The 12968-nt window shown below is 48.9% G+C and overlaps 1 protein-coding gene across 6 annotated transcripts in view; it reads right to left on the minus strand.

Moving 5' to 3' along the window:
- The window catches only part of TANC2 (tetratricopeptide repeat, ankyrin repeat and coiled-coil containing 2), a 300071-nt gene that overhangs the window by 33828 nt on the left and 253275 nt on the right, over window positions 1-12968 (minus strand). For all 6 annotated transcript variants that reach the window (XM_054176994.1, XM_054176995.1, XM_054176993.1 and 3 more), the window contains one exon: window positions 1496-1604. In XM_054176994.1, the coding sequence (XP_054032969.1) occupies window positions 1496-1604 (109 nt within the window). The remainder of the gene's footprint in view (window positions 1-1495; window positions 1605-12968) is intronic.

Genomic DNA, 12968 nt, shown 5'->3' on the forward strand with positions numbered 1-12968 from the left:
CAATGACTTCCCTGCTCCTACTGGCCACACTATTGCTGATGCAGGCCAGGATGCCATTGGCCTTCTTGGCCACCTGGGCACACTGCTGGCTCATGTTCAGCCTGCTATCAACCACTGCCCCCAGGTCCCCCTCTGCCTGGCTGCTCTCCAGCCACTCTAATCCCAGCCTGCAGCACTGCCCGGGGTTGTTGTGGCCAAAGTGTAGTGGCACTCAGATGTGTTACATCTCATGCCCTTGGACTCTGCCTCACTACCTCCCTGGGCAGCCTGTTCCAATGCCTGACCACTCTTGCAGCAAAGATTTTTTACCCCCCCCCTAATCTCCAACCTAAACCTCCCCTGGTGCAACACGAGGCTCAGCCACTCAACACCAAACCAAAACACCACCAGTGGCTTCTGCTTCACTGGGGCCATCTGACACAGGCCCAAGGCACGGCCTGACCAACCACATTTCAGTCTGTGAGTGTTTACCAAGCCAAACAACAGCTGCTTTAGTCTTTGGAGGAGGCACTGAGCTGGAACATTGCAGACTCTGTTTAAGATCTTGAGGACTCTTTAAAGAAAACATTTCCAAGAGTCCACAGAGTTCTTGTCCTGTGCTCCTGACTGGATTTGTTTCTAAACAGTTTTTTTCCTTCCATCCAAGCTTTTCACTCTGCCTGCTCTTCTGCTGAAGCCATTACCAGGATGGAAGGGGGGCTCTGCCAAGTGAGGAGCATGGCAGGTCATCAGTCTGTTTTCCCTCAAGTTATCGTCTTCCAGCAGCAGCATTCTGCAGCCACAAAGATCCCAGTTTTGAAAGGCTTTGTGGAGCGCCAGTGCCATTGCAATTCCAGCTTATTTTACAGATCCTGAGAGTTTTAGGAAGTATTTCCTGCAACCTTATGAATCCAGCTTCTCATTTCTAGCTCCTCATCTAAGGGAAATCTTCCCAACAGTCTTCTAAAGCTATCCAAAAACAACTCTCTTCCCACACGCCAGGCACAGGAATGATCCTTATGTGCCACCCTGATGCCCACAGCAAAGCTTGCCCTTCAGTGACCCAACCCTGTGTGAGGAGTAAACTGGATTGATCACCAGACTCTAGCCACCACCACATTTCCCTTTTACAACCCACATTTTTGGGCTGGATTCTTCCAAAGCACTCCTTTCAAAAGATTTTTTGGGGTGTGCATGTGTCTAGATGCTGTCACAGGAACTCAGCCTACATGGGGAAGAAACCTCAAGGGTAGAAGAGTAATTTGAGGTAAGGAGGCTATCTGCAGTCTGAAGGATGGTGTCATTTCAAGGATTTTTTTATATACCAGTGCCAACTTTCTGAAGCTTCACATTTCCACCCCCCACCCCCTCCCCAAAAGCTCACTTTCAGCAGCCTGAAGCAATCACACTTCTTACAGTAACCCTAAAACAAGAGGAGCCTGAACACTGCCAGTGCTGGCAGATCACACACAGCAGGGATGAGGCTGGCATCAGCCTTGGCTTTAGTTTTTGTTACCTTAAAGATGTGTGCTTTGAGGATGTGATGTCCCAGTTCGATGGTCTGCTGTCGATTGAGCTTTCCTTCTTGACGGGAAAACCAGAAGGCAAGCAGTGTGTGGCCACTCCTACAACCAGAGGAAAGAGTGTGTTAGCAATGGCTTGTGGCAGCAACCAAGCAACCTCTGCTCCTGCTGAGCCTTCAGCCTCAGCCACTCAGGGGAAATGGAGCTGGACCAGTTCTCCCTTGCAAACCACCAACTGCTCGTAGTCTTTGTTGTTTGGTGACCACTGAGAGCTCCAACCCCCCTCAAAGACTGGAGGACAGCCAGCAAAACTAAACCAATGTATTGATGAGATGTAGATATGGACACACTAGAGGTAGAAGGTCTCAGGGAAGATGAGGTGCTGCTTTTGCAGTCATTTTGAAGAGGAGGCTTGCTCTTTGAAAGGATGCCACCAATCCTGAGGTCATCAGAAATTACATACTTGCAATAGGATAGGATAGGATAGGATAATATAGGATAGGATAGGATAGGATAGGATAGGATAGGATAGAATAGAATAGAATAGAATAGAATAGGGTAGAACAGAACAGAACAGAACAGAATAGAATAGAATAGAATAGAATAGAATAGAATAGAATAGAATAGAATAGAATAGAATAGAATAGAATAGAATAGAATAGACCAGGTTGGAAAAGACCTTTGAGATCATTCAGTGCAACCTATCACCCAACACCATCTGATCAACTAAACCATGGCACCAAATGCCTCTTCCTCTTTATATACTCACACTTTAAAAACTCCACCTGACCTGACAACCCTTTTGGAGAAGAACTGTTCCTGATGTCCAACCTAAACCTCTCTGGTACAACTTGAGCCTGTCTTCTCTTGTCCTGTCACTTGTTCCTCGAGAGAAGAGACCAATCCCCACCTGGCTCCAACCTCCTTACAAGGAGTTGTAGAGAGCAATGAGGTTTGCCCTCAGCTTCCTCCTCTCCAGACTAAACACCCCCCAGTTCCCTCAGCTGCTCCTCACTAGACCTGCACTTTAGACCCTTCACCAGCTTCACTGCCCTCCTCTGCACCTGCTCCAGCACCTCAGTGTCCTCCTTTCAGCCCCTTAGGGCCCAAAACTGAACTCCATATTTGAGGGTTGCCAAGTACAGGGGGACAATTCCTTCCTCATGATTTTACTGCATGGAAGCAAGCAAACTGCTTCCAGCCAAAGGGCACAGAATGTGCATCAGTGTGACTTCAAAAGGGCTTTTGAGGACAGGGAAAGTGATTAGCCTATTGCTGTTTGGTAGAGCAGAAAAGCACTTTGTGTGGCCGAGCAGCAAGAGAAAATGACAATGGCAGAAGCTTCACAACAGTGAGGATTTACCAGCCCATCTCCACCCAGGGGGATTGGCTGCCCCATCTCAGAATAAACTCAGGAGAAAAGTGAAAGGCTCACAGTGCCATGGCCAGGTGTTTGGCAAGGCCTCCCCCAGGCCCTGCCAGCGAACCTCCCTTTGGACCAACAACAGAAGGATCCATCTGAGCAAAGCCTGGTGACACAGCCAGACCTCGTGGCACTGGTGGGATGTGGAGCTGTGCCTGCTGGAGCAGCAGGAAGGAAAACACAAAGCCTCTTCCTTACCAGGCAGGGCTTGATCCCCAGGTCACAGAACCATTAAGGTTGGAAAAGGCCTCCAAGATCAAGTCCAACTGTCAACCCAACACCACTGTGGTCACTAAACCCTGCCCTGAAATGTTTCATCCGCAACTGAAATGTTGTTTATTGAACCCCACCAGAGACAGCAAGTCCACCACCTCCCTGGGCAGCCTGTTCCAATGCCTGACCACCCCAACAGGAAGGACTTTTTTTCTGATACCTAATCCAAATCTCCTCTGGCACAACTTGAGGCCATTTGCTATAGAACCATGCAGGCTGGAAAAGACATTTAAGATCATCAAGCCCAGCTGTCAGCCCAGCACCACCATGCCTGCTAAACCATGGCTCTTGAGACCTTCAAGAGCACTGTGTCCCACTGACACATAATGAACTCTTCCACTGGTGTTACACCACCACTGGTGAGACCTTCTGCTGTGCCTCTCTCCAAAGTGCAGTTCCATTTATAGTCAAACAATAAACTGTTGCCTGCAATGTTTTTATGGACTGAGGGTACCTTGCACCCTTTGGCTGACTGCAGCTGAAGAGGAAAGCGAAGGAACCCTCTCTTTTGGCATGCTCTGCCTGCCACACTCCTCTCCACACCCTGGCCTGGCACATGGCAAGGTGCCTGTGTCGGGATCCCGGAGCTCTGTGCTCCTCATCACTGGAGGAGGAGAAGCTCCTCCAGATGGTGACTCTGCCCATCAACACATAGCTTGGAGTGACTAAAATGAGGCAGGATGCCCTGTGCAGAGGGCACTGCCACCCATTCCCAGGCATCTGTGCTGTGAGAATTCTCCACACAGCACCAACAGAAGGGACAAAATGCAGTAAGCTGGGAAAACAGAAGGTCTTGGTAGTGGTTGTAGCACCTTAGGTGAACTGCAGCTTGTTGCCTTTCCTTCCTTTTAGTCTTTCCCTCTTTGTTCCCCATCTTTGGAGTGGGAGAAGAAGATCAAGTCACATCCTTTCAAAGGAGACAGACAAACCCATTTGTTCATCACACTGCTGAACCTCCAGGAATGGCCATGGAAAGGAGATATGTATCAGAGGAATCAAGTGGCTATGAAGCATATCTTGAGTGTCACTGGATACAGCTGCAGGACACCAGTTGATGAGATTTCAACTGTCCCTGTGCAGCCAGGTAATGAAAGAACAGCAAATCCCTCTGACACACTCAGCACATCCCAACAGCTCAGCAGATTCCCAGTGCTCTGCTTGTTTGTGGTCAGAAAAGGCAATGCATCTGCCTCCACTCTCAGGTTGGTGGTGCAGGTATATCCTGAGCCACCACCTCATTTCCCTTCTGGGGATGGTCACCAGTCTGGTGATCATAAACCACAGCTTTCTGCTCCAGATCCAAGAAAGGCTGCACAAAGGGACCCCACAGCCACCCCCTGACCTCTCTTTGTCACAGAAGGGGAACTAATCCCAGTTGTTTGCTTAGGGGTGGAAAACACTTTGAGAACCTTTGGGTAGGCTTGGAATGGAGCTGTAACCAATCCAAAACATGAACTGAAGATCCTGAAACTTCTGATGTGCAGCAAGGGGTGAAGTGCAGCTCCTGACTGTCACACCAGCCCAGGTTCCACACTGAGCTCCCAAGCTGCTTTTTCAGCCATGGCTGGTGGCTGGCATGAATAAGACATATTCAGGATGGACAGAGAACAGCTTGAGAGGGCACAGCAAAGGGCTGTGATGACGATTCAGGGCCTAGAACACCTCTCTTGTGAGAAAGGCTGAGGGACTTGGGGCTTTTAGCCTAAAGACAAGACTGAGGAAGGATCTTCTCAATGCTTATAAATACTTCCAAGGGTGAGTGTCAGAAGGATGGGGACCAGGCCTTGTTCAGTGGTGCCCAGGGACAGGACAAGGGGCAGTGGGCATAAACTTGAACGTAGGAAGTTCCACCTAAACATGAGGAGGAACAACTTTACACTGAAGCTGGTGGAGCACTGGAGAGGCAGTGAAGTCTCCTTCTCTAGAGTCATTCAAACCCCACCTGGACACCATCCTGTGCAACCTGCTCTGGCTGACCCTGCTGTGGCAGGGGGGTTGGTCTGGATGATCTCCAGAGGTCCCTTCTAACCCCTGTGATTCTGTGAACCCTTTGAGAACATTCATGAGCAACACATTACCTCTGTGACCCTTCCCAGCCCTTGGCTTTGGGCTTGTTGATAAATCCTTGCAGTCCCTGGTTGTGTCACTGTTAATTTCATGCCAACCCAGCCTCCATCAGCTTTTTCTGCCCTTTTTTTCCACCTCCCCCCCACCATTACATAGTTTTTTTTTAAAGCCAGCAGAGGATGGCAGTAATGATTTTTACATCAAGGAGCTCAGTGAAATGATTTGCTTTGAGTTTCACCACTGCAGAGTTTTATCATCAGAGATTTGTCTATTTTTAATGTTAAGATCTCAATTCTGTGAAAAATTAATAGCAGGGCTCAGCTCTGGCTGCCTCCAGCTGTGCTCATTGCCTGCCCAGGTCAGCTCCTCAACGGCCAGGGACTGCCTGCAAGGATGTGCATGAAGAGAAAGAGATAGAAAGAGTGTGGCCAGCAGGTCAGATAGGTTCTCCTTCCCCCTCTACTCTGCCCTAGCAAGGACATCTGGTGTACTGGGTCCAGCTCTGCAGAGACAGGGAACTACTGGAGAGAGTTCAACAGAGAGGCCTGGAGCACCTCTGTGAGAAGGAAAGAGGCTGTTGAGCCTGGAGAAGAGCTGCCCCAGAGGGGATCTTCTCAATGATCATTGAAGGGTGGAGGGCAAGAAGATGGGGTCAGACTCTTGTCAGTGATGTCCAGTCACAGGACAAAGGTAGCAGGCACAAAGTGGAACCCAGGAGGTTCCATCAGAACACAAGGGAGAAATTCTTTAGTGTGAAGGTAGAATTATCATAGAATTATCATAGAATCAATAAAGACCTCAAAGATCATCAAGTCCAACCTGTCACCCAAGACCTCATGACTGTTATAGCTCAGCACATTCAACAGCACTTCCCTGAAAGTTTCTTTAGGACAATTTCAAGGAGCACACAGTAAAAGCAGCTGCTACTGTCAGCTCCTTTGGGAAGTCAAGAATGTGGCAACAAAAGCTCAAGGTGACAAAGCCTCAGCATTACAAAACAAAAGTAGAGGATGGAGACTTGGTCTATGAACTTCTCTGGCTGCCCATGATCCCCTTTCCCCCACCCCCAAAAAGAGGCAATGAATGCATTGTTGCCTTTTCCATCAAGGAGGACACAAATAAGGTCTCCTATCACTTGGCTCCCCTCTCATTGCCTTACTGCTTGGTGCTGTTTTGTTTCCTCACTGAGTGTTTTTGGCCTCTCTTCTGCTTGCACTCTGATCTGCTCGTTCTTCAGCTGTCCTGTGGCAGCTTCATACTCCTTAAGTTTAGTGGAGGCCTGGAGCAGGCTGCCCAGAGAGGTTGTGGAGTCTTCTCTTAGAGACATTCCAAACCCAGCTGGACATTGTGACCCTGGGCAAGCTGTTAGTGAGTGCCCTGCTTTAGCAGAGGGGTTGGACTGGATGATCCCCAGAGATCCCTTCCAATCCCTGCCCTTCTGTGTAATGAGTCTTCATCCTTTCAAGCCCCAGCAGGCAAAGTAAAAGAGATTGAAAAAGGTGTAAAATGACTCCAGTGTTAGGGCACTGCACTGCTGGAGTAAAAGATAGGTTACAAAAACCCCTCAGCCAGAATCAGTCCCATTTACTTCTGAACCTACTGAAGTCCAATTTCCCTGATTTACACTCACAACTGCCTTCTTCCAGCTAATCCCATGAAACCATTCCAAAATCCAGAGAGCTGACACTGTGCCCAGTGGATCTGCTCTTCCAAGAGCCATGTGTTCATGTTTTATTCAGCTCTGCAGAGCACGATTTCATAACTTCAGTGCAGAGACTCTGCTCTGCCAGAGCCTGGAGCCTCCTTTGCTTCCAGGAGGGTGCCTGTCCAGCCTGAAGAGGGGTTGAGCTCAGCTCAGCCAGCTCCTCTTGAAGGATCACTTAATCACCCAAATGGATCTATTGATTTTTTTGGTAACATGCTTTCCCTCTGATGTTCTAATTGCAAATTAAACTTGGAAGGAATTAACATTAGAGAAGAAAATTCAAACAAAGCAGGGAAGCCTCTTAAGCACACAAATATTCTTTCCTTCAGAGCTAAAAACTGCTTTAATTTGCTGAGCTAACTGGGACAGCCAAGTTCAAAGCCAAGAGAAATCTTTCCATCCCTGGGGTCAGGTCTCATTGCAGCAAGACAAGCTAGGGAGTATCTGATTGAAATCCATCACCCTGCCAGAAGTGACTGAGGACACAACAGCGATGTGCTACCAGTTCCAGCTGCTTTAGCAAGCTGCAGACATACCTCCTGAGGAGCAGCACAAGAAACCTCTGCCAGCATGGGTCCTGCTTGCTCTCTTCACCCAACAGTTGTCTTCTTGGCACTGACCCACTTATGCCACCAACAGAACTTTTCATTGCACATTGAACATCCAATGGCCTCAACCATAAATACAAGAGAAATGGAAAGCTCCCCACGCCTCTGATGTGGTACTGACAGCACCCACAGCCAGCTCCTTCAGGTGGAAAGTTGAGTCAAGTGACTTTCAGAGATGTAAGACAATGACCTCACTCTCATTACAAGGGCCTGTAGTGATAGGATGAGGGGCAGTGGTTTGAAATTAGAGTAGAGTAGAATTAGGTTGGTTGTTAGGAGGAAGTTCTTTACCATGAGGGAGTGGAACACTGGAACAGGTTGCCCAGGGAGGTAGTTGAGGCCCCATCCTTGGAGATATTCAAGGTGAAGCTTGGACAACCTGATCTAATGGAGGATGTCTCTGCTCATTGCAGGGGGATTGGACTGGATGAGCTTTGGAGGTCCCCTCCAACCCAGACCATTCTATGATTCCTCTATGATGCAGCTCAACTGAAACTGCAGCCTCAGTCTCATCTTTATTTCTTAAGACCACCTATTAAAAATCCCACAGGTGCTAACCATATTATCTCAAGGATGGGGCACATGTGCCTCAGATTATGTGACACCCTGGCTGTCACAGAGCAAGAGTTGGTCTGGGATATCTCTATCTGGGGTAACAGAGCTGCATCCGTGTCGGGAGCTGATCCCAGAGAACCTCTACACTACATGAAACAACAGCAGCTGCCTGCTGGGAACTGCCAAGAGAGGCAGCAAAGAGGAGAATCAGACACTACTGATGGCACAATTCAGATATCAAAAGGTACTTACCAATGACTTTAAAATACAGAACAAAAAAGGATAAAGGAGAGGGGAAAAAAAAACCCCAATGCTCACAGGCTCTGACTTAGTGAGAGCTAAAAAAGCAGCTCCAGGGACTAAAGATGCAATTCCTTTGTCTCTGCTCAGTTCATAAGGCTTTTCAGAACATCTGCTGGTTGCCAGGAACAGATTATGCTATGTTCAGAGAAAAGTTGTCCAAGAGCAGTGTGGGAAGCCTGCTGGCATATTTAACACATATGGTGGATGGGTAAAATGAACACCAAGATGTAAACCAGGTTAATTTCCTCACTGCAAGAGTGGTCAGGGATTGGAACAGGCTGCCCAGGGAGGTGGTGGAGTCACCATCCCTGCAGGTGTTCACAACATGTGTAGATGTGGTGCTGAGGGACATGGTTTAGTGGCCATGCTGGTGTTTGTTGATGGCTGGACTGGATTATCCTAGAGGTCTTTTCTATCCAAAATGATTCCATGATCCTGTATTTCCATAAGATTTCCATTGACTACACAGCACACACAGGAGAACCTCCCTTGTGTGGATGGGCTGAGGGAGTTGGGGTTGTTCAGCCTGGAGAAGAGAAGGCTGCAGGGAGACCTCAGAGCAGCTTTCCAGTACCTGAAAGGAGTTTAAGAGAAAGCTGTAAAGGGACTTTTCACAAGGGCTTGTAGTGGCAGGATGAGGAGCAATGGTTTGAAGATGGAAGAGAGGAGACTTAGACTGGAGATTAGGAAGAAATTCTTTCAGAGTGAGGGTGGGGAGACACTGGCACAGGTTGCCCAGGGAGGTTGTGGATGTCCCCTCCCTGGAAATGTTCGAGGCCAGGCTGGATGAGGCATGAGCAGCCTGGGCTAGTGGAAAGTGGGGGGATTGGAACTGTATGATCTTCAAGGTCCCTTCCAACCCAACCCAATCTATGAATCTCAGAAGAGCAGTGGTGATACACTTCCTCTTCTTACTCCACCTCCTGTAACCTAAAATATTCAAGGTCACAGACAAATGAGGAGTGTGATTTGGAAAGTGCTCTGCTGCTGCTTTCACCAGGAGTAAATGACAATGTGAGAAGCAAGATGGAACAGACTCCCTCCTGAACTGCTGGAAGATGGCTTTGCTCCACAAGCAGGTCCTCAGAGTTGAGGAATGAAGTAACAGGAAGAAATCCAGCAACGTTTCTTTCTTCAGTCAGCATTGATGGTGCCTCTGATTAACTTCACTTCTCTCTCCTCAGTGGCTCCATGCCACAGAATGGATTATTCCATGAGCACTTTCTTTCCATTTAGAGGTGAAAATGGGACAGGCTACACAAGTTTACAGTCCACAAGAAAAGAAGCAGCAGCAAAGATTTTATGAGGACAGCAACTCGAGACACTAAATATATTCAGAACCCCCTCTGCAGCTGAACACTTAAGTTGCATGTCTAATGAGCCAGCTGAAACAAGCTGCTCCTCTGATGTCCTTTCTGGTGGTAGTGATCACATCTGCTCTGCCTCTCATCCTTCATGATTTATAATCTATCTCCCATTTCTCCTCTTCCAACTGATGCTGCAGCTGCAGCCCAGCCCAAATTTCAGAGGAGAAACCTGCAGCTAAGTCACTTCACTGCTTCACTAGACATGGAACCTCCACATGAAGCACTTCCAGCTTACAATCATAGAATCAACCACGTTGGAAAAGACTTCAGAGATCATCAGGTCCAACCTATTATCTACTACCTAACACCTCCTGACAACTAACCCATGGCTCCAAGAGCCACATCCAGTCCTTTTTTGAACACCTCCAGGGATGGGGACTCCACCACCTCCCTGGGCAGCACATCCCAATGGCTAACAACTCTTTCTGTGGAGAACTTTCTCTTCACCTCCAGCCCAAACTTCCCCTGGCACAGCTTGAGACTGTGTCCTCTTGTTCTGGTGCTGGTTGCCTGGGAGAAGAGACCAACCCTCACCTGGCTACAACCTCCTTTCAGGCACTTGCAGAGAGCAATAAGGTCTTCCCTGAGCCTCCTCTTCTCCAGCTTCCTTCTCTGTGTGCTCTCCCTTCTGATCCTCATATCACAGAACCCTTGGCTTCTGATCCTCAGAGAAGTCCCCATTACAGGTGCCCAACTTGCACCAAAGGCTTCACATATTGGATTGAACTCTGCATGAGATTAGGGTCAACATCTAGAGATGTTGGCAACGTGGATTACTTGGATAAAGTAAGCTTCTTACATTCATTTTGTTGAGCTATTGCCCATTCTTTTCACATTCCAAAATGAACTTGGTTGCAAGTCAGGGAATCAGAGAAGTTTATTCTGGAAGTCATCTGGGAAGTGGTATTCTCAGAGTCAGCACTCCAGCAGGTCTCTGCTGCTTGGTGAACAGATTGTGTTTGCCCCTGCAGTTAACTGGAGGACACTATGATGGATTCATCCTTGTGATTCAGAGATATGGCACTCACTATGGCCTGCTTGAGGAGTAAATGGGAAGAGAAAGAAGCATTGTGCTGTCCTCCTGATGCCTCTCCTAGGAATGAAACCCTGCCCTAGATCAGGGCTAAGCCACTGCTGGTACCATGCTCCACACTCCTGCCAACATTAGAGGTGTAGAAATGATCACACAGTCACTGTGGTTGGAAGAGACCTTTAACATCATTGAGTCCAACCATTCACCCAGCACTGCCAGGGCACCACTAAACCATGGCCCTCAGCACCACATCTACACGGCTTTGAAACCCCTCCTGGGCAGCTTGTTCCAGGGCTTGACAACCACCCTTTTGGGGAAGAAATTGTTCCTCATGTCCAACCTAAACCTCCCCTGGGGCAACTTGAGGCCATTTCCTCTTGTTCTATTGCTTTTTTCTTGGGAGAAGAGAGGAGCCCAGAAGTGGACTCAGGACTGCAGCCATGGCCTCCCTAGAGCAGAGTGGAGGGGAAGAAGAACCTTGCTTGACCTGCTGGTCACCCTCTTCTGAATGCACCCCAGGAGACCCTTGGCCTTCTTGGCCACAAGAGCACATGGCTGGCTCATGGTGAACTTGCTGTCCACCAGTACTCCCAGGTCCTTCTCTGCAGTGCTGATTACCAGCAGGTCCACCCCCAATGTATCCTGGTGCAGGGGGGTTATCCTTCCCCAGGTGCAGGACCCTACTCTCTCCCTTGTTGAACTTCATGAGGCTCCCCCCTGCCCAGCTCTTCTCCTGTCCAGGTCTCACTGAGTGGCAGCACAGCCTGATGTTCAGATGAAGCATCCCACCAAAATGAAGAACACAACAACCACCACCACCACCACCCACTCTCCTGCTCCTCCAGTGCACAGACTCCATTGTTTTGCTGGGTAAGAGAGAAAATCAGAAATTTTATGTAGCAGAAGTCTCTTCTTGCAGCCTCCCAAGAGAAAAAGGGAAATGCACACCACCTACAGCGTGCTGTACTGAAGAGGGCTCAGCTAGAAACCATGGCAACTCCACGTGCCGGGCCCGAGCCGCACGCTGCTCTTGGATCCCTGCTGCATGCTGAGCCATGCAGGGTGCCCTGAGAGTCACAGAACTGTTCTGGTTGTAAGAGACCTTTCAGATCATCGAGTCCAACATTAACCCAGCACTGCCAGGTCACCACTAGCCATGTCCCTTAGCACCACCTCTACACGTTCTTTGAACGCCTCCAGGCATGGGGACTCCACCACCTCCCTGGGCAGCCTGTTCCAATCCCTGACCATTCCTGCAGTAAGGAATTTTTCCTGATATCCAACCTAACCCTCTCCTGGCACAACTTGAGGCTGTTTCCTCTCATCCTGTCACTTGGGAGAGTGAGTCTTTTCTTAGGAGAAAAGCCTCACCCCCACCTCATGCCAACCTCCTTTCAGAGAGCAAGAAAGTCTCCTTTGAGGTTCCTTTTCTCCAGGCTAAACACCCCCAGGTCCCTCAGCTGCTTCTCACAAGATTTGTGCCTTAGATCCTTCAGCAGCTACATTGTCCTTCTCTGGACATGCTCCAGCACCTCAACATCCTTGTAGTGAAGAGCCTTGGGGATTTCAGGGACAGATTTGTTTTGTGGATGTAGAAGAGGAGGGAAGAGATGAGGAAGTAGCCTCAACCTCAACGATGGAGCCACCAGTGCTTCTCCTTGGTTGTTTTTTGTGTGGTTTGGACTGGGTATGAGGAAGAATTCTTCAGAATGAGAGTGGTGAGACTCTGGAATAGGCTGCCCAGGGAGGCTGTGGATGCCTCCTCCCTGAGGATGTTCAAGGCCAGGCTGGATGAGGCCTTGAGCAGCTGAGTCTAGTTAAGAGGTGTCCCTGCCTATGGTGGGGAGGTTGGAGTAGATGATCTCTGAGGTCCCTTCCAAATGAAGCCATTCTACCACACTGTGATTATTAGGTAACTTCTAACAGTCAATGTGCAGAAGCTGCATGACAAAGGCCTGGTGTTTTGAGGAGAACACCTCCTGCCCCATGCAGTTATTTCCAAGCTTGGCTTTCAGAGCCATAGCAGCCCAGCAGTGCCATTGCTGAACAAGGCACCAGCACCCTGCTTTTGAGAGCTGTTTTTGAGGCAAGAGCACAAAGAGCATCTTTCCCTTCCTTAGTTCTCCTGTCCA

The sequence above is a fragment of the Dryobates pubescens genome, chromosome 36 (assembly GCF_014839835.1).
Source record: "Dryobates pubescens isolate bDryPub1 chromosome 36, bDryPub1.pri, whole genome shotgun sequence".
NCBI lineage: Eukaryota > Metazoa > Chordata > Aves > Piciformes > Picidae > Dryobates > Dryobates pubescens.